We start from the raw sequence: 19,167 nt of genomic DNA, 5'->3' as shown, positions 1-19,167 counted from the left end.
TCGATGGTACTCCCACACCACTTCATTCAATGGCATAGACATCATGCAGGTATAACTCCTCAATAGTCATCCCTCTCAAACACAATGGAGGGTTAGTATGGGTAAACGTCAACGTCGTCGCAAATCGAGATACACGGAATGCGTGATTCACGGTGCGCCCTTGATCGGGAGCTTTGTTTTTGAAACTGGAAACATTAGGGTTCTTTTCCGCCCTCTCTATTTCTGTGTTTCTACTCTAACTGATAAACAACGAAGCAATCCTTTTACTGCGCGTCCAAAGCGTTGGAGGAAATGGCCGAGGAAAGTTTTGCGGCCAGACTGTCCAGCATGTTGATACCTTCCGAGGCGGCCTCGATCTTCGATTCTTCGATTGACTCGAGAATAGTCTTGATACCCAGTCCAACCTTGTCTGACCTGGTATCGTTTTGCAGGTTGGAAATGAGTTGCTGGATGTCGCTCGTGTGGAACTTGCGAGTTTGTCCCATCACTTGTGCGAGCTCGCGGACGTCAGAGATGGCAGGTACAGGCACTTGACGACGGAAGTGCTTCAGAATACCCAAGTTGCCGAGGACGAAACGCTCCGATGTCGTGACCATGACGAGAATACGACGCCCCTTTGGTGGCTGAGTCTGGATCAGGGAGATGATTCGGTCCAAAATGGAGTTGGAGAAACGAGGTCCAATGGGGTTCCACTCGATCAACTGCTCGAAGTTGTCTAGAATGACGATACTCTTTTCTGACTTGTAAGCGTCCGTGAAAACCTTGGTCAGGTAGTCCTTCTTTCCAAACTCGTCTCGGTAAGCGGTCAAATGCTGGGGAGAGACCAGCTTGACGAAGGGGAAGTCTGACATCGAGGCAGTGTGGGCTGCCAATGCAGTCTTTCCTGACTCGGGAGGACCGTGGAGAAGTACTGGTATCCTTGTGAGGACGTCCGACTCCTTGACGGTGTCGATATAGCCCTTGATGGTGCGAATAATTGCCGGAATATTTTCGTTGTAGTGGATAATGCCCATGGCCAAAGCATTAGATAGCTCATCCTCAGAAACACCGTACGCAGGCCTGACTTCCGTCAGTGCGTTTTCGAAGTCTCCCATGGTGATCTTCATTGATGCGACGTCTCCCTTCATCTTAGCGCTGTTGCCGACTTCAGTGTGTCGGTTGAAGGCGAACGAAGTCGCAGCCTTTACGACACCGGAAATCTCGGCACCAGAGTAGTTCTTCGTTTGGGCCGCCAGAGAATCGAGATTGACGTTGGGGTCCATGATGTTATTGTCGCGCATCTTGGCTGTATGAATCATAAAAATCTCCTTGCGGCCCTCCTCGTTCGGCAAGCTGATCTCGAGCTGTACCTCCAGACGACCCGGACGCAGAAGAGCCTCGTCGATCATGTCCTTTCTGTTGGTCATACCGATGAGGAGAATATTGTTAAGCTGGTCCACACCGTCGAGCTTGGTAAGAAGCTGGTTAACCACACTGTCGCCAACGCCAGTGCCGCCTCCAGCGCCGGAGCCTCTCTGTTTGCAGACAGCGTCCAACTCGTCGAAGATGATAATGTGCAGTCCACTCTGGTCACCCTTCTCCTTGTACTCCTTCTCGGCGTCCGCAAACATCTTTCTGATGTTTTCTTCGGACTGACCGACTGTACTGTAGTTAGCAACACGATCAAACCACCCGAGTCAATCAAAACTTACCAAACTTGTTGAGAACTTCGGGACCGTTGATAATCTTTGGCTCGCGGGCGTTCAGCATCTTGCCGATTTGTCTGGCAATAAGCGTCTTTCCGGTTCCCGGGGGACCGTACAGCAGGATACCCTTGACGTGCTGGATGCCGAGCTTCTGGACAAGAGCCGGAGGGAAGACGCGCGAAGCAAAGGCTCTGCGGAAAATGGTAGAGAACTCGTCATGAAGACCACCAATGCCCATATCCTCAAACTTGAAGTCGGGGGAGATGATGGGCTCGGAATGCTGCTGGTGATCGGCAACCTCGAGCTTCATGGGAGAGTTGGAATCCTTGAAGAGGCTCATCATGGTCTCCTGGGTGATGATTCCGCGGGCCCGGGGGTCGCTCGTGGTAATTGGGGCGTCGGCCTTGCTGCGGCCAGGCAGGGTAACGGACTTGACGGTCATCATGATCTTGCGGGACTCGATGTCTGCAAGGAAGGGCTGTCCCGGGGCCACAATAAAGCTGATGAACTGTTGGTAGACCAGGTTCTGGATGCGCTGGTAGTTGAACATGTAGTTGGGGTCGATCTTGGCAGAGGCCCAGGACAGCTCAAGGTCCATGGCCAGCAAGGGCGGAACACCGCGCTGAGCGGCGTTGAAGGGTTCGGCGTCGAAACGGTCGGTGAGGGCGATCTTTAGCCATTGTCTCTGGTGGTTGGACAGACAAACGGCGCCAGACTCGATATCGGGTCGGGGCCAGGCTCTGACAACGTACTCGGAGACGGATCGTCGGATGGGATCTTGGACGCGGAGGACGACGTCGCATTCGGCGACTTCTTTGCGGGGAGCAAAGTCTCTGTAGCTGACTCCGACGCTGTGATTCCGGCAAACGTTAGTAGGGCCACCACAGACAGAAGAGGCTTCCCATGTACTCACACGTTGGCGTAGATGAGCTCCTGCTCAGCTACCTTCTTCGGCACGAACGCCATGGTTCGTGCTGGCGGTGTCGGTACTGGTCTTGGTGTGAGGAAGGGGTTGTCTGCTTGTTTCCTTGTCCTTCGTTGCCTGCGCAGTCGGAAATCGTCAACGAAACGAACGATGGGGTGTTGTTATAGGATTGTCGAGGGATGTTGAGGTGTAGGAGTGGCGGAGGGCTTTATGTCCATCTGGTCCAGGTCCAACTTCGAACAGACGTCAGACACCCCCCCCCCCGGAAGGAGGGCCAATGACAGTCGCCGATGCGACGGATCTGGCCAATGGGAAGGCAGGAGTCATGGCTTCTTTGGAGAAAGGGTGGGGCCTGATGGAGGGGTCGGTTGGGTAAGGTGAGAGATCTGTCTCTGGAAGGTACCTGCTGAAGGTTACGTGTACTGTGGCTGACTTCTGGTGTGTAGATGTGTTCAGTTTGCCTTCAAACACGTATTTCTTTAAATTGTGCTGCCTAGTGAGAACATGTCGAACATAATCATTTGGGTTCCCTTGACGGTCCCTTTTTGCAGTGGTGGAACGTGTCCTCAGCGCACTGGAAAAGATGGAACACGCGTATGTCACAGCGGTGTCTTCAGCTGGGCTGATGGGCGACGAGACGAAGCTTGAGTGGGGCAGCCGCAGCTGTGTCCCGTCCTGCAGCTGAATAACCCCACCAACGCACTCAGGGACTGCCTGACTAATGCCGCCCAGCACGCTAAGCCTGCCCTCTGTTACCTACGCTGATCTGCCTGGACGTCACTGGAACGCCCTAGACAGCTTTGATTGATTGAATCTTTACAGCTGCAGCATGTCATCTCATCGGACATAGGAAATATTCAATCATGCCTCTGTAAGCCGGCACTAATCTCTTATTCTAATCGTATAAGCTGACTCTTTCTAGCCATTTGTTGGGCAAAAAGTCCTGGAACGTCTACAATGCAGACAACATCGCCCGCGTCCGTCGCGATGAGGCCGCGGCAAAGGCCCAGGAGGAGGCCGAGGAGCAGCGCATGCAGGAGATCGATGCCGAGCGCCGTCTAGCTATCCTCCGCGGCGAAGTGCCACCCCCGTTGCCACCAGCTGAAGCCGATGAATCGGAGTCCAGAGCCAGAGATCGCGACGGGGAAGCCCGTCCGAGAGAGCGGAAGAAGCGCAAGCGTGCTGGTGAAGACGATACCGACTTTGAGCTACGCGTCGCGAAAGAGCGCTCCGATGTAGTTCAAGCAGCCAACGACGCGCTACGCAAGTCCACGAGCTCCGCGCCCATCGTCGACCGCATGGGGCACATTGACCTATTTGGCGAGGAGCGCAAGCAGGGTCGGCACCTCAAGAACGAAGAGGCTGAGAAGGAGGCCGCAAAGAAGAAGAAGGAATTCGAGGATCAGTACACCATGCGCTTCTCCAACGCGGCAGGCAAGGACGGCCTTGTTAGTGCCTGGTACGCGAAATCTGGGTCGAGAGCAGAGCCCGCCGAGTTGGAACCACCAGGCAAAGATGCATTTGGAAACGAGGACCCAGGAAGGAAGAAGCGAGATGCCGACAGGATCGTGGCGAGCGACCCACTAGCGATGATGAAAAGAGGTGCCGCCAAGGTCCGAGAGGTGAAGAAGGAGAGGCAGAAAGTCGAGGCCGAGCGGCAGAGGGATCTCGAACAGCTTCGTAAGGAGGAGAAGCGAAAGGAGAGGCACGAAAGGGAAAAGAGGGGTCACAGGAGGCGCTCGGAGCGACAGGAGCGTGAGAGCAGCAGGGATGACAGGGAACATCGTCATCGCGACAGGGAAGACCGTGACCGTTATCGCGGCAGGGAGAATCTCGACAGTGAACACCGCGACCGCGACCATCACAGATCCACGAGCGACCGCGACAAGCATCGTGGTGATAATCGCCACCAAGACGAGAGGAGCAGCAGACATGGCGAAGAAAGGGAACGGCGCGAAACGTCTCAACACAGAGATAGAAGCCGCGATAAGAGGGGCCACTCGAGACACAGAGAGCGACATGAGAAGGATTCAACCTCCAGACGCCGTGACGATGGTCGACGAAGAGACGACTTGACGCGGGGAGGTGACAGGTTGAGAGATGGCAAGAAACGAAGTGACGACTAAAAACAATACTTGCGTTGCTTAAACTTATTCCAATTGTTTGTACACTGAAGCGAATTTATATACCCAGCACCAACCCTATCATTCAACAGCAGCATCAGATCTGGCCAATAACATCATTCTTTCCACATTTCAGGCCGTCTTGCAAAGCTTGCCGCTGTTGAGGTCGTACTTCCACGCGTCACTCCCAACACCAGCTAACACAAAAAGGCTCTCTGTCGGATCATACTTGCGCTTGACCTCAAGAAGACGATCATAGCTTTCGCCGTAAAAGTCCTCCTTGAACTGACTATTGAAAGCATTGGCCTCGTTCATATAAGACCCCGAACCAGGCGCCCACTCCCTCCAAATAGGCTCCTTGGTCTCCTCCAACCACTTGGCGGCAACATCGAGCGCCTCCTGCGGCGAAGCGTTGGTGGTGTCGATAGACGCCCCGTAGCTCATCATGTGGATGTAGGTCGATCGCCACACGGGGTTCACGGCGCCTCGCATCTTCTCCGGCACACTGCGCGGCCCGGGGCCGCCCTGAAGCCCGATGACCATCATGCCTCCGCCCGTGGGGTTCTGCGTTTGCATGATCTGCTTTAGGTACGTGACCAAGGTGGGCTGCTCGATGTCGCTAAGGTGCTTGCGGCCCAGGAGACGGCTGGTCATCAGGCTGTAGGCCCCCGCTGCACTAGACGCCCCATTGACGGATTCGAAGAGGCTGATGAAGTCAGGCTGCATGGAAGGCTCGCCCAGCGTGACTGAGACGGAGCTATTACCACCTCCTGCGGCGAGCATGCGGTATCTGACGGGCTCGAGGAGCGACGTCATTTTCTCGGCGGTCGTGTTGTATGCGAAGAAGCCCAGCGAGCCCGAGACCTTGTGCGTGACGTTGGCGGCGAGCGAAGCGTTTGTCAGGGCATCGGTGCTAAAGAGTGCGGAACCGGTCAAGCCCGCATCCATCAGATCAGGGATGCTCGCCAGGAGGGCGGCAAAACTGCGCCAGGTTGCTTCCTTGGCGGTTGTGTCGTTCTTATCTGTGGACAGAGCGATGCTGAGGGAAACGACGTTGCCGGGAGGAGTGTGAGCCTTGAGGACGTACTCAGTAACGAGACCGTACTGACCACCTCCACCCCCGCGGACAGCGAAGAGAAGGTCCTGGTTCTGGGCGTCGTTGGCAACGAGGATTTGACCCTCCGTCGTAATCACGCGAGCCTGCAAAATCTGGTCCGCCGCGAGTCCGAAGGTGCTTGAAAGGGGCCCATGCCCGCCTCCTTGGATCTGGCCTCCGGTTCCTACGGACTCGACGGTGCCACCGACGAGAACCTTGTCGTACTTTGCCGCGCCGCGAGTGGCGGAACCCCAATTGTTGCCGGCGCCAACGATCATGGCGACTTCGGTAGTGTTGTCGGCGGGGTTCATCCACTCGGGTTGGAACTCGAGCTTGTTGAAATTAGGAGTCCAGATAGACAGCGAGTAGGCGCCAGAAGAGCTATTCGTGTTTCGTCAATAACAGCCTGCTAGAATCCAGAAGAGAGAGACGTACCGTCCGTTGAGATCGTGGCCAGTTCCCTTAATCACGATGCGAATGTTCCGCTTGCTAGCCCAGCTCATGGCAGCCGCGACTTGCTCTTCCGTGGTGCTATTCACAACGTACTCTGGCAGGCCACCCAGCTCGCAGCCCTGCGCGGCCGAGTAGCCCGTCGCGCCGGGCGGAAGACACGAGTTGTTGGCGTAAAGGGGGTAGTCGATAGATTCGGGGAAAGCAGCGTGGAAATCAGAACTCGTCCACCCCTTTTCGACATCTTCGCATGCCTCCGAGGAGTCAAAGGGATTTCCAGAGTAACAAGAAGAGGCAACCGGGATAGTCTTGATGAGGGCACCGTTGATGGTGGTGTTCAGAGCAGCCCAGTCGGCGTCGGACGGCCAAGCGACATCCAATGGTGTGACCTTGCAGGATTCCTGCGCAGAAACACCGCCAACGGCGGACAAGAGTGTGAAGAACGAAATTACGGCAGTGCTTGCCATGGTAGATGTATCCCAAAGAAGTAAGGAGCGTGTGCTGTGCCTCTGGATATCATGATGTCTCTTCTAGTGGCACATTTTATATTTCCAGACCTCGCCGTTCCCGCTCGGAATATTCGTATTCGAACCCGATGACGCCCGTTCGTTTAACGATGAGGCTCAGCGGCTTCGGGGCAGCAATCTTATGCCGCCCCTCCGTTCAATCTCGTGCTCGATAAACAACTCCGGGGTGACGTTTGCTGGGCTATGCTACAAAAAACGGGGAAGTCTGCCGAGTCCCCCTTTAGACCAGCATCGGTGTTTAAGTCACTAAGTGACGACACCAAGAGACTCGTAGAAAGAGTCCCAGACGACCAAAACGGAAGATTCTCCGCAAGTCCTAGGTTGAATCCATCCCGGTTAGGGTCATCTGTAGTTGGGGTCCGTTCGGCAATGTCCCGGCAGATGCGAGCCACTCTACCATCTACCGCGTCAGCCATCTGCAGGAACCCTTGACTAAGATATGGGGCTTTTTGAGACGATCATGGTTTTTGCAATGACATGAACAGAAGAAAAAGAGGGAAAATGCTGAGGCTAAGCAGGGGCGGTGGGGATGAGACCGTCACCCAACACGACGGATATTCGTATTCAATACGAAAATTATGCGATTGGTCGGACTGCGCGAGTCGGAAGCCCCTGTTGACGACTTACACGTTCTCGGACGGCTGAAGACTCTTGCGATTGATCTTGTTCTTCTTTCCCTTTCACATCTTCTTCTTCTCCTCAAATTCAAAAAAACTTCTTCTGGAGGGACTACCGAGGCCTAGCTCTCCCTACATCCACCTCTAGTCTCCTCCCCTGAGATCAACTCCCACATCCCCCACTAATACCACTACACTCTTTACCATCTACCCACCCAAAGTTCTTCCAATCAACCAAAAAAATATGATCAGAGACTACTGGGACCTCGCGGGCCCCTTTGGCCTCGCAGTCCGCGCAACGCTCCGAATCCTCCAATTCATCCTCTCCATCGTCGTCATCGGCCTCTACGCCGCGACCCTCGCCTCCTGGGACCAGTCCTCGGAAATCGGTCGCACGGATTGGATCTTCGCTCTCGTTCCGGCAGTCCTATCTATTCTGACCTGCGCGTACCACGTTATTGCGACAGTCACCCACGCGGTCTGGTGCGTCTGGGACTTTGTCCTCGCCATCCTCTGGGCCGCGCTCGCCGGCATTTCGGCCTCGGACGTCATAGCAAAGGGAGAAGGAAGAGCAGTCACCGGCGGAGCAAAATCAAGACTGACAGCGGGATCATGGATCGCGGGCGTGCTTATGGTGTTGTACCTCTTTAACGCTATCCACGGCTGCGCCTGGTGCTGTGCGTCTAGGAAGTTCACCAGAACAGTGCCACAGAGGAACAAGACCAACTCGGAGGAGCTTCAAAGCAGAGATTCTCAAAATGCTTGAGATTCGAGTTATCATTGTAATACTAGATCCAGGGGTTTGAGACAAGATTTGGCAAGAGGCGAGCGGAAGATAGACTTGAGCACCGCACAGTAATAATACGTAGATCGTGAAAAGGGGCGACTTATCGATGTCCTCAGTACAATCATAATCGAGATTTTTCCAACAGCATAGTTGCGAATAGGGGCATTTCCGGTGTTTGGAGGCCCGGAACGAAAATTTTCACGCCTCCATTCTGTCCGACAAAACACAGCGACCCCAAATAGGCAACCCGCTCAACAAACGGGACACTTCTGGCAGAGCCACTACCTCAGCCTGGCAGGGTTGGGCCAACTAGACTCCACGGGCATCCCGAACACCCTAGGGCTGCGTACTCAAGCGCGGAACTCGTATCTGTGACAGCCGCAGGCTAAGTAGAGCCGGCTCCCCTGCTTGCCAGGGCAGGGCGGCAGCTGCGTCGGCCCCTCTGTGGGCTGGCATGTCACCGTATGCTTAAGTATGGACATTGCCGCTGTCCTACCACCCTCCATCCCTTCTCTGACCTGGTAAACCTTCTCGTACCAATCTCACACGTGATAGCCGCTATGGGCAACCAAGACAGAGACACGTTCGACTCCTCCCGGGCATCAAAGGCTTCAGCCTACGGCCTGGAGGACCTCTACATCGAAGGTAGTGCCCACGCCCCAGTGTAAGCTTCTCCAAAGGAAAAAAAAACTAACCATCCAGATGAATCCTCAACATCCCAACCCCCCCAAACACCACCCGCCTACACCCCCGAATACACACCTCAAAAACAGTTTCCAATGCCCCTGAATATCGTGATCCAAGTGGTAGGATCCCGTGGCGATGTCCAGCCCTTCCTCGCCCTCGCCGCCACGCTCCTCAAATCAGGCCACCGCGTCCGCATCGCAACGCACCCCCAGTTCTCCTCCTTCGTCCTCGCCACCCCGAACCTCGAGTTCTTCCCCGTGGGCGGCGACCCCGCCGACCTGATGGCCTACATGGTCGAATCCCCCTCTCTGATCCCGAAAGTGTCCCAGATCCGCGCCGGCATCATCCAGCGGAAGCGCGACATGTACACCGAGATGCTCGACGGCTTCTGGCGCTCCTGCGTCCACCCGGACCCGCTGACCAACGTGCCCTTCGTAGCCGACGCCATCATTGCCAACCCGCCGAGCTTCGCGCATGTACACTGTGCCCAGGCGCTCGGGATCCCGGCGCACCTAATGTTTACGATGCCGTGGAGCAGCACCAAGGCGTTCCCGCACCCTCTGGCGAACGTGGGGTACTCGAAGGAGGATAAGAAGAGCACAAACTTTGCGTCGTACGCTGCTGTGGAGTTCCTGACGTGGCAGGGGTGGGTTTGCGTGACATTCAAGTACGTTATTGCTGCTGACAATTGAGTAGGTTGGGAGATTTGGTCAACGCGTGGAGAGTTGCCTCACTAGGTTTGGAGCCGGTCCCCTCGACAGAAGGCCATCGCCTGCTGGAGGTTCTTCAAGTCCCGTTCACCTACTGCTGGTCACCATCGCTCGTTCCGAAACCCAGCGACTGGGGCTCGCACATAGGTCGGTCTGTTCAAACTCGTATCGTCACTCAACTAACTGTAATATAGACATCAGTGGCTTCTTCTTTCGAGACCCGGCACCGTATACACCAGACCCAGACCTCGAAGCATTCCTAAGGGCTGGTCCTCCGCCTATATACGTCGGCTTCGGCAGCATTGTAGTCGGGGGAATCGAGGGCCTGATGACCATGGTTCTCAGCGCTATCAAGGCGACTGGCGTCAGGGCCATAATCTCGCGTGGATGGAGTAATTTGACGGGAGAAGAGTCCTCAGACGTGTTTTACGTGGGTGATTGTCCACACGAGTGGTTGTTCCAGCAAGTTGCCGCGGTGGTTCACCACGGAGGGGCTGGCACGACGGCATGCGGCTTGCGATACGGGAAGCCGACGACCATCGTGCCGTTCTTTGGAGAGTAAGTAGCCCCTTGCTGAGATGACAGCATCTAGACTGACATCTGAATCATAGTCAACCTTTCTGGGGCGCCGTCATAGCCAAGGCAGGCGCCGGCCCAGATCCTATCCCGTACCGCTCCCTCACCTCGCAGAAACTCATCCACGCGATCCAATACTGTCTATCGCCAGACGCGGTGACGGCCGCAAGGCAGCTCGCCGAGTCTATGGAGAAGGAAAACGGTGTACAATCTGCAGTCGACTCGTTTCACAAGCACCTACCGCAGCCAAAGATGCAGTGCGACTTCTTCCCTGACCAGCCTGCGGCCCTCATGTACGGCAGGGGAAAGAAGCAGGTCAAGATGTGCCGGCCGGTTGCTTCGATCTTGGTGAAGAATGGCAAGGTGGAGAGGAAGCAGCTCAAATCGTGAGCGTCGGCTGTATTCCCTTTTACGAGTTTGTCGCTGACAGTTTTGGGATCAGATACCGGTCGAAACCGACGAATATCGAGAACCAGAGATGGGACCCCCTAACGGCACTATCCGCGGCTTCGATTTCGACAATAGTCAAGATGGCCGGCGCCACGGCGGACATCATTGTCAAGCCGTTTGAAGAATACAAACGAGGCAGCGAGTCTAATGATAAGCTGGCGGTGCCCGGCCGACCGTCGAACGGCGAGCTGGACGAGAAGGCCGAAGCCGATGCCGAAAAGATTCGCAGACATAGTCAAGCACCGGCGTTCGCGATGCTTCCTCTGCCAGGCGTAGGCGTTCCAGAGGGCGGAGACCTCAAACCCATGAGTCGCCCGGCGTCATCCTCATCTCGAGGAGATGAGTCCTCCAGCAAGCCAGGAGCGATGGCAGTAGCAGCAGCGAACGGTGTTGGAAAGCTCGCGGGCAATGCGACGAAGGGTCTGTTCGTGGACATTCCCCTCGCCGTCACGGAGGGTCTAAGAAACGTCCCGAACCTTTACGGGGATACCGTGAAGAAGCACGACGCCGTGGAGGACTTCCGCAGCGGCGTGTCCGTCGCCGGCAAGACCTTCTGTCACGACATGAAGGGCGGGTTTACGGACATCTTTGTGCACACTTACACGGGCAAAAAGGAGCATGGCGCAGCCGGAGCCGTCAAGGGGTTGGGCAAGGGCGTCGTGAGCCTTGTGACGAAGAGCACGGCAGCCACGTTCGGCCTCGTGACTTATCCTGCTCAAGGGATCTACCGAAGCATATGGTCTGCCACAAACGACAAGACGCGAAGAAGCATCGAGGACGAGAAGCTGCTGGAAGGTGATTGGATGGTGTCGATGAGCCCAACGTGGAAAATGGACCATGCCGCCATTGTCGAGGACTTTGACGGTCTACGTGGGGCTAGAGGCGGGTAATGTGTGTACTGTCTGCCTTGTTGGTAGTATAAGATTTCTCCTTTCTTGGTAGCATCGGCGCTGGAAGGATTCAGGGGCACTGCAGAATGCAGCGCTAGGCTATCAACATCTCAATTGCGATATTCTCCGACAACGTCATCATCGTTCGAGCTTAGCTTCATATTAATGCATTTCAGCGTTTCTAGAAAGATTCCTAGAAGGGTGGGAACCCTCTTATTCGGGACTTTGGTCGTGGCTTAGCCTGGTGATCCCCACGATCTGTGTGAGCGGCTCGGCCGAGATGGTGGAACGCGACCCGGCAGGGTTGCGAGGGATCAGTCAGTTGGAAGGCGCTGGTGTTGGCCGCGGCCGTGGCCGTGTAAAAGATCCATGTGAGAGTGAGGATCTGCAGTGCCTGACGGAGATGGTGGAACTCCAGGCTTCAACGATTTCCAGGGATGACGGTGTTGTGTGGTTGGATGCGGAGGGGCGCAGGGGTGGCGGAACTGGAAGGCTTCTGGAAGGATTCGAAGAGTGGGCTTCGTGTGCTTGGCATACGCTGCATCAGCTGATTGGAATTTGATGCGAAGAGAGCTCTCCCACGGGTTCCTGTCCTTTTTCGAGAGGAAAAGAGCTCTAGAATTCTTCGAAAAGGTAGTCCATTGCCGCGGTGTCTGTACTACACAGTAAAAAGTGAGCCACGTGTCGACTGCGAAATTCAGAATACCCGTTTCGGGAACATCTTCAGTGAGTGAAGCCCAGTCAGGCCGCAGCCATGTGACCAGAACCCTGAGAGAACGTGTCGAGCCCAGCATGGCATAGATTGAGCAGAATTGCAATTGGCGCAATGTGGCACATTTGATCGCCCTGGTGATCAGCCGAGATTGAGAATTGAGGCCCTTGAGAGATGATGTCAACAGCTGTTGGGCGCTGGAGATTGTGATTGTCAAAGACAAAAAGCCCCTCCGAGGTCTGTCGGGCGCAAATATTGGCAGGCAGTGTCGGGTCACGCGTGTTGGCGTGCCGGCGAGACGCTACAGCCACATTCGGCAGTGTGGAGACCGGGCACCGGCGAGCATTGGCCGACCCGGAGGCTGGTGGTCTCAATGGTGTTGCCTAAGAAGCTGGGCGCCGCAGCGGTCGGTAAGTAAAGCGGGGCGGGTAAGCGAGCCAAGAGACTTTGGAATTTGGCACAGTTGACGCTGGGAGCGTGGGAGCGAGTGTGAGGCGGATGCGGTCGGGAGGAGGCGCATTGCATTAGTGAGGCTTTGGCGGATTGACAGTGAAGTCATCCAGGCCGGTGGTCCTCGGAGTTGCGAGAAAGATTGACCATAGCATGGCATCTGGGCAGCCGAGAACGGCGCGAGGTTTGTCACGATGCCTCTGGAGCCGGGACGGCGCAAATGATGGCCGTAGGGTGGCATTCATTCTCGGCGTGTGGCTCCATGATATCATCCGATTTTGCCGTGCCCTCCCTTGGCGGAATTCGGCACCGAAAGGCAATGGTGATTGGCGGGTCGCATCGAGGAGGCGACAGGGTTCCGAATGTCATGACACAGAGATGAATGTTTTGTGAAACGTTTCCCGTTCGCAAAAGATGCTCTCCGATGATTGCGCAAATTGAGTAGAGACCCCTGGCAGGTACGTGAAGTCGAGATGGGATGGCGTTTGGATGTGGAGAGGCACGTCTGTCTGTTCATCCCTGGCGGGTGACTGGCTCGCACGGGTTGTTGTTAGCCAAGGCTGATTCGGATGGAATAAGCTAAAGTACTTCGCATTCTTGGTGATTTTGGTCATCGATGGGGTCGTCGGTGTCGTCGTTGTCTAGGCAGCGAAGGATGCGCAGGGCTGAGCACAAAATCGCCTCGCTCAAGATAATCGTGGCATGTGCCTTTTTCTTCTTTTTCCCACTAAGCCAACCAACACATTGGCCACAGCCAGGCGACCGTATTTCGTGATGGGCGCCAAAGGCAGCTAAAGGTTGAAGGCAAATCTGCTCGGGTTGATCGGGCGCAGTGCTCGGTCTGCGGAAGAGACGAGCCGGGAGACACTGTCATTGATCAGTAAGACGGTCGATTGGTGATTGGCGGCGGCACCAAAGTCAAGCCGCCGTTGTATCGTCGTGATAAGGTATCGTCAATTTTGAGGCCCTTCCCCTCATGTCCGTGCCGAGTGGATGGCCTGCAGTGCGCACTGAAGCATCGCGGGCTGTGTCTTGGACTTGGATGCTCACCTTGCTCGCTCTCTCCACTGTCGGGCACTTGGGGGTGGGCTCTGTGGCTCTGGGGCCTGCACCGTGGTCTCACAGTTCACTTGGTGGAATGAGCCCCGCAAGGTTAACGAGGGAGGTCCCACCCCAGGCCAACAGCACTAACCTCTAGCTGGTATCCCTGCCAAACACACCACCTGCACGAGACCCCTGCTCCACTTTTGCCGGCTCCTTCTCTCTCCTTCACTTCCTCGCGCGCAGATGCAGCTGCCCATCAGCCTATCACCAGTGGCAATCGACGCTCAGTGTGACCAAAAAGACCAATGAGAACGATACTGACGCAGTACGTACCTCTATGACCTGTGGAAAAGGTAAGCTCTCCACACCCAAGAGGCAGCAGGCCCAAGACCCAAGAGACCAAAAGCTCCTGGGCGCAAACACAGCCCTCGTCCGCCCGATACCTTACCTTACCTTACCTTGAGGTGACACTCAAACCCCGGCACACGTTTCCCCATCTATGATCCTCCATTGTCACTCTCGCCCTAGTCGTGCCGTCTTCCATCCTCGAGACATCTGTTCTTCTGCCGTGACACATCTGCTACTTAAGACTCCCGTCCCCGTCTTCCCACATCCTTAAACCACTCCACATTCAATGGTTCAACGCTCCGATTCAATCCACGAAGCTTCCGACACATCTCATCACAACCAAGCTTCATCATCTGATAACAACTCCGCACGCCGTCTGCTACAAGCAACCACTTCGTCCACCCGATCGCAGTCCCCCGCCACAATGAGCGCTCCCACACACAACCCCGAGCAGCACGAGAGCTCCTCCACCGGCAAGGGCCGCGCTCCCGACTACCAGGAACGCCATGGAGACACCACCAACGGCGGCAACAATGGCAACGTTGGATTCAAGGCCCAGGGCGGCATGACCGTTCAACCTCCCACCAAGGAGGACCTCCAGCGCAGCTATGCCAGAATCGTCGAGAACGACGCCAACCCCAAGGGCTGGTACGGCACCATGAGTAAGCATCGCCCTTGTCGTTCCAATCTTTGCGCCTCATGCTAACAATCATCCAGTCAACGCTGTTGGTTCCTGCATTGGTACAGTGGGAGCTATCCCCTGCTGCGTCGTCTGCCCGAACCCCTACAAGAACGTCCAGCAGGGTAACGTTGGTCTCGTTACCAAGTTTGGCAAGTTCTACAAGGCCGTCGACCCTGGTCTTGTCAAGGTCAACCCTCTCAGCGAGAGGCTCATTCAGGTCGATGTCAAGATTCAGACTGCCGAAGTCCCTCAGCAAACCTGCATGACCAAGGACAACGTCACCCTCCACCTGACCTCAGTCATCTACTACCATATTGTCGCCCCGCACCGAGCAGCCTTCGGTATCTCCAACGTCCGCCAGGCTCTGATGGAGCGCACCCAGACCACCCTTCGCCACGTCGTCGGTGCCCGCATCCTGCAGGATGTCATCGAGCGCCGCGAGGAGATTGCCCAGTCCATCGGAGAGATCATTGAGGATGTCGCTGCCGGCTGGGGTGTGCAGGTCGAGAGCATGCTCATCAAGGACATCATCTTCAGCCAGGAGTTGCAGGAGTCGCTCTCCATGGCCGCCCAGAGCAAGCGTATTGGTGAGAGCAAGATCATTGCCGCCAAGGCCGAGGTAAGCTTCATTCGAGAACGCTTTCTGCAACCCCGAACGTCACTAACACATCCTGCAGGTTGAATCCGCCAAGCTTATGCGCCAGGCTGCCGACATTCTGTCGTCCGCACCTGCCATGCAAATCCGCTACCTCGAGGCCATGCAGGCGATGGCCAAGTCTGCCAACAGCAAGGTCATCTTCCTGCCTGCTGCGAACCAGACCATGCCCGACATCCAGCAGGCCCTCGCCAAGAACACCACCGGCGAGTCGAGCGGCCATGGCGGTGACGCCAGCTACAATGACTTTGGAGGTCAGGACTCCGGCTTCCAGCAAGCCATCAACTCTCGTGTCATCGAAAACATTTGAGTTTGCTCCAGGTGCTGACTTGAGGTCGTCGTATGTGGAACAGCTTGGTCCCATTGATTAAGCCGGCCCCTTTTCGGCTTCTGCGATGACACCTACGGTGTCGACGACATGCTTTCTTGTGCTTTGACATTTTCGACACGATTGTTTTTGCTTTCCCAATACCCCTGCTTTCACGACATATACAACCTACAAAATCACACAAAAATACACGATGTACTTTTACGAATCGGATGGCGGGGAGGACATTTGGCCTGTTCAGGAGACGATACCCAAGATCGGCATGACCAGGTTGGACAGGCTCGATATGATTTGTAGAATACCCAATTCGTTCGCTTTGCGTTGGAGGACGTAATGGTAATGGCTCAGTAGTAATGAAACCATTTCATAACCACTTTTCCCACATAAGCATCGTGTGTTGTGTGATGATGAAAGTCAACCAGCTTCATGCCTGCCTTGTAGGTGTGAGCAACAAGGTTACTCATCTTACGCATGACACATTCCAATCCATACTTCAGTTTCTTGACATGAGAAATTGCAGTGTAAGCGGATGGCTCCTCTGCCTCATTCTCGGCCTCATTGTACTGGCTGCACCACCCTGGGCCAACGTTTCCTTCGGTATCGTCAAAACGTCATCGACATTGAACTGATTCCTGTGTTACTATCTAGTTGATAGAAAACAGAAGTTAACCAATCGCATGCCTTCACGTAGTGCTTGTATCCTACTTTACATTCAGCCTTGCGTTTCATACCTGCCACTTTCCTTGCCGAAAAATGTGTAAATAGAGTAAATAGATAAACAGAGCTTGTCCAGGCTGCGGATCTGACACTCCTGAAGGGGCACTTGCTCTAATGGTCTCAGAATATGGTCGAGCCAAAAAGACAAACCGGCAATCCACCACTGCGGTCGATAGTTTCGACAACGAGTCTCGGCGCGAAGAAGAAGGGGAAGCCCAACCTTGCCCTGCTCATCCCATCTGTATGCTGTCTCTGCCGCCACAAAATGACGTCCCAACTCTTGCGCTGCCTCAAGCCTCCTTCCAGGGCAGTAGTATCTCAACAGGCTTCATATCCTTCTCAACCATCTCGGCGACCTCCTTGGCCTCCAACCCCTTCAACCCAGCCATGATCTCCTCGTACGTCCCCTCGCTCAGGCCCTCTTTACGATCGCAGTAGATGTCGACGCCCTCCTTCGTAAAGACGGTCGGCGCAAACCACGTAACAGCCCACCTCTCCGTCTCCCCGGCCGCCGTCTTCTTCTCCCCCCACCCGAGGACCTCCCAGTGGCTCCCCACAAAGAACAGCCACCCTTTGCCCCTCCAGTCCCAGGCGCCCGTGTCGCCGCCGGGCCGGGACGCCGTGTCGACGCCCTTGACGGACTTGACGCCCGTCGAGGGGGTGCTCTTGTTGGACTCGTACTCGACCAGGTCGTCGACGCGCGCGGTGCCGTCGGGCTTCGCGGGGAGGGCGGCGTAGGTGATGCGCACGTTGCGGGCGTCGCGCCACATGGCGAGGGTGGAGTGCGTCACGGTCCAGGTGCGCAGGAGCCAGTCTATCGGGGGCGCGGAGGCGGAGGCGGGAGGGGAGGATGCGTATTTCGAGGGGGAGATGAGGGCGACGTCGGTCGGAGGGGTGGCCATGATGGGCGGGCTGGCTCGCGGCGGATGAGGTCGGCTGGGGAGTCAATTGAGCTTTTTGATGTGTGAGTTAGAGGGGCGAGAGTCTCGCGCGCGGGTCTATAAGCATACAATCAATAGTAATGGTCGCAAAAAATGTTGTTCAGCGGAAGACGTGTGGTCAAACAAAGTCGCAAACCACCGCCCAAAGCTCCCGAGATCCGCGCCAGGGGTCTCGCACCCCCAACGCGTTTCAAAAAATGACATCAGTGCATGGCCCGGACCACATGAGCTTCAACCGCGTGCCCTGAGACATGCAATTGACCCCAAAATCATCTCTGAGGAGTTGGGGGGGGAAGACAGAGGAACGATTCGCGGAGAGGTTGCATGTCTCTTCTCATAGGCCGTCGCAACAGCCGCAAATACCCGACCGCACTCCCAAATTCGCCATATGCACGACAGTCGACCTGTTGTGGTTCGTCCCAGGTAAAACCTCGTCATCTCTTCGGACCCCTGATTCGGACTACCTTACCTTAATATAGAGAGCTCCCCACGAGGCTGGGATTAAGCGCCCCAGTGCCGAGCAAGGGTCTCCAGCTTATTTCGACCTTTTCCCGCTGCAATTTGCCACGGATCTAACCGCGCCCCAAGCTCCCATTCTTTTTTTTCAACTCGCTCGTTGCCAACTAATTAATTGCTCGTCGAAAGGAAACCTGTGTGCGACCTTGCTCCCTACAACCAACACCCGGAGAACACCCGCTTCTCATCTTTTTCACATCCCCCCCATCCGTCCCACCTCTCACCGCCACGATGGACGCCTCCGACATCGACCCCGAAATGGCCGCCTTCATGGGCTTCGCCTCCTTCGGGACCCAACCCGCCGCGAAGAAGCGCAAATACAACCACCGTACCGACGCCGTCGCCGCCTCCGACTCTGCAACCGGCGCGAACCAAGTCGCCCTCGCAACCCGCACACCTTCGTCTGCCCCGGCAGCAGCCAGCGCGACGAGCACGGACGAGATCACACTAGACTCCGACGCCGAACCCGATACCACCAAAGCGGAGGAGCCGCACCCCGCCGCCGCCGCAGCGGACAATAACGACGACGACGAAGAAGGCGGCGCAAGCCTCTACTCAGACCCCACCGTCGCGCCCGCGCTGGCCCACGCGCAGTCGCTGATCGACGAGCTGACCGTCCGCGGCGGCGTCGGCAGCGCCGCCTCGCAAGCGCAGCAAGGCGGTGCCGGTGCCGGTGACGGTGACGCGCTGCCCTCGGGCGCGAGCTTGCCCATGAGACCGGAGGCGTCGTGGGGGCGGGAGATGGGCGCCGCGCCGACGAGCATGCCGGGCCGGAACCAGGGCGATGCGCCGCACGAAGGACGGGGCGGACGCGGTGGCGCGAGGAACAACCGCCACCACCACCAGCAGAGGGACGACGGGAAGCCGTGGTGGGAGGGATACTACGACCACAAGTCCAACGAGAACCCGTGGGCGAAGCTTGAGAAGGCGGCTGGGGTTGAGCCGAGGGGGAGCTGGGCTTTGGAGGGACAGGCGCAGACTGCCTAGGACTTTCCTTCGAGCAACTATCGACATGAGGGAGGGTTGTATGGGTCAAGAGAGCGACGGACAAGGTTGTCAGCTACGTATCGACCTAGAATTGATACATAGCCCCTCCTTTGTTCACCCGTCTCTTGGCCATGCCAGCGTCACCTTCACCGGACCCAGACCGACATCACGTGATATCAACATCCCTGATCGGACAGGGATAGACATCACAGGGCGTGGAAGGACTTTACGGTTCATCACATGATCCACCACTGGGTCTCGGAG

At 56.2% G+C, this 19,167-nt stretch overlaps 8 protein-coding genes across 8 annotated transcripts; 5 read left to right on the top strand and 3 right to left on the bottom strand.

Moving 5' to 3' along the window:
* Positions 1-263: 263 nt before the first annotated feature.
* Positions 264-2,651, bottom strand: GCG54_00002798 (Vesicular-fusion protein sec18; the record flags this gene model as incomplete). Its single annotated transcript, XM_045402881.1, has 3 exons — positions 264-1,639; positions 1,692-2,536; positions 2,599-2,651. 3 exons carry the CDS (start codon positions 2,649-2,651, stop codon positions 264-266), a joined length of 2,274 nt encoding a protein of 757 aa, XP_045264612.1.
* Positions 2,652-3,473: 822 nt separating this feature from the next.
* On the top strand, positions 3,474-4,736 carry GCG54_00002797 (uncharacterized protein; the record flags this gene model as incomplete). The annotated part of the gene is made up of 2 exons (XM_045402880.1): positions 3,474-3,481; positions 3,533-4,736. 2 exons carry the CDS (start codon positions 3,474-3,476, stop codon positions 4,734-4,736), a joined length of 1,212 nt encoding a protein of 403 aa, XP_045264611.1.
* Positions 4,737-4,865: 129 nt separating this feature from the next.
* Positions 4,866-6,746, bottom strand: GCG54_00002796 (FAD-linked oxidoreductase apf9; the record flags this gene model as incomplete). The annotated part of the gene is made up of 2 exons (XM_045402879.1): positions 4,866-6,210; positions 6,265-6,746. The coding sequence occupies 2 exons, from the start codon at positions 6,744-6,746 to the stop codon at positions 4,866-4,868; spliced, it is 1,827 nt and encodes a 608-aa protein (XP_045264610.1).
* A 921-nt stretch (positions 6,747-7,667) lies between these two features.
* Positions 7,668-8,189, top strand: GCG54_00002795 (uncharacterized protein; the record flags this gene model as incomplete). The annotated part of the gene is made up of 1 exon (XM_045402878.1): positions 7,668-8,189. The coding sequence occupies one exon, from the start codon at positions 7,668-7,670 to the stop codon at positions 8,187-8,189; it is 522 nt and encodes a 173-aa protein (XP_045264609.1).
* A 581-nt stretch (positions 8,190-8,770) lies between these two features.
* Positions 8,771-11,523, top strand: GCG54_00002794 (Sterol 3-beta-glucosyltransferase UGT80B1; the record flags this gene model as incomplete). The annotated part of the gene is made up of 6 exons (XM_045402877.1): positions 8,771-8,855; positions 8,913-9,543; positions 9,594-9,754; positions 9,802-10,165; positions 10,219-10,569; positions 10,626-11,523. 6 exons carry the CDS (start codon positions 8,771-8,773, stop codon positions 11,521-11,523), a joined length of 2,490 nt encoding a protein of 829 aa, XP_045264608.1.
* A 2,840-nt stretch (positions 11,524-14,363) lies between these two features.
* Positions 14,364-15,724, top strand: GCG54_00002793 (putative band 7 family protein; the record flags this gene model as incomplete). Its single annotated transcript, XM_045402876.1, has 3 exons — positions 14,364-14,739; positions 14,795-15,378; positions 15,437-15,724. The coding sequence occupies 3 exons, from the start codon at positions 14,364-14,366 to the stop codon at positions 15,722-15,724; spliced, it is 1,248 nt and encodes a 415-aa protein (XP_045264607.1).
* A 1,025-nt stretch (positions 15,725-16,749) lies between these two features.
* Positions 16,750-17,361, bottom strand: GCG54_00002792 (uncharacterized protein; the record flags this gene model as incomplete). Its single annotated transcript, XM_045402875.1, has 1 exon — positions 16,750-17,361. The coding sequence occupies one exon, from the start codon at positions 17,359-17,361 to the stop codon at positions 16,750-16,752; it is 612 nt and encodes a 203-aa protein (XP_045264606.1).
* A 786-nt stretch (positions 17,362-18,147) lies between these two features.
* Positions 18,148-18,903, top strand: GCG54_00002791 (uncharacterized protein; the record flags this gene model as incomplete). Its single annotated transcript, XM_045402874.1, has 1 exon — positions 18,148-18,903. One exon carries the CDS (start codon positions 18,148-18,150, stop codon positions 18,901-18,903), a length of 756 nt encoding a protein of 251 aa, XP_045264605.1.
* Positions 18,904-19,167: the final 264 nt, after the last annotated feature.

Source organism: Colletotrichum gloeosporioides (assembly GCF_011800055.1).
Source record: "Colletotrichum gloeosporioides strain Lc1 chromosome Unknown consensus_42, whole genome shotgun sequence".
NCBI classification, from domain to species: domain Eukaryota; kingdom Fungi; phylum Ascomycota; class Sordariomycetes; order Glomerellales; family Glomerellaceae; genus Colletotrichum; species Colletotrichum gloeosporioides.
This window is presented reverse-complemented; position numbering and strand designations above follow the sequence as displayed.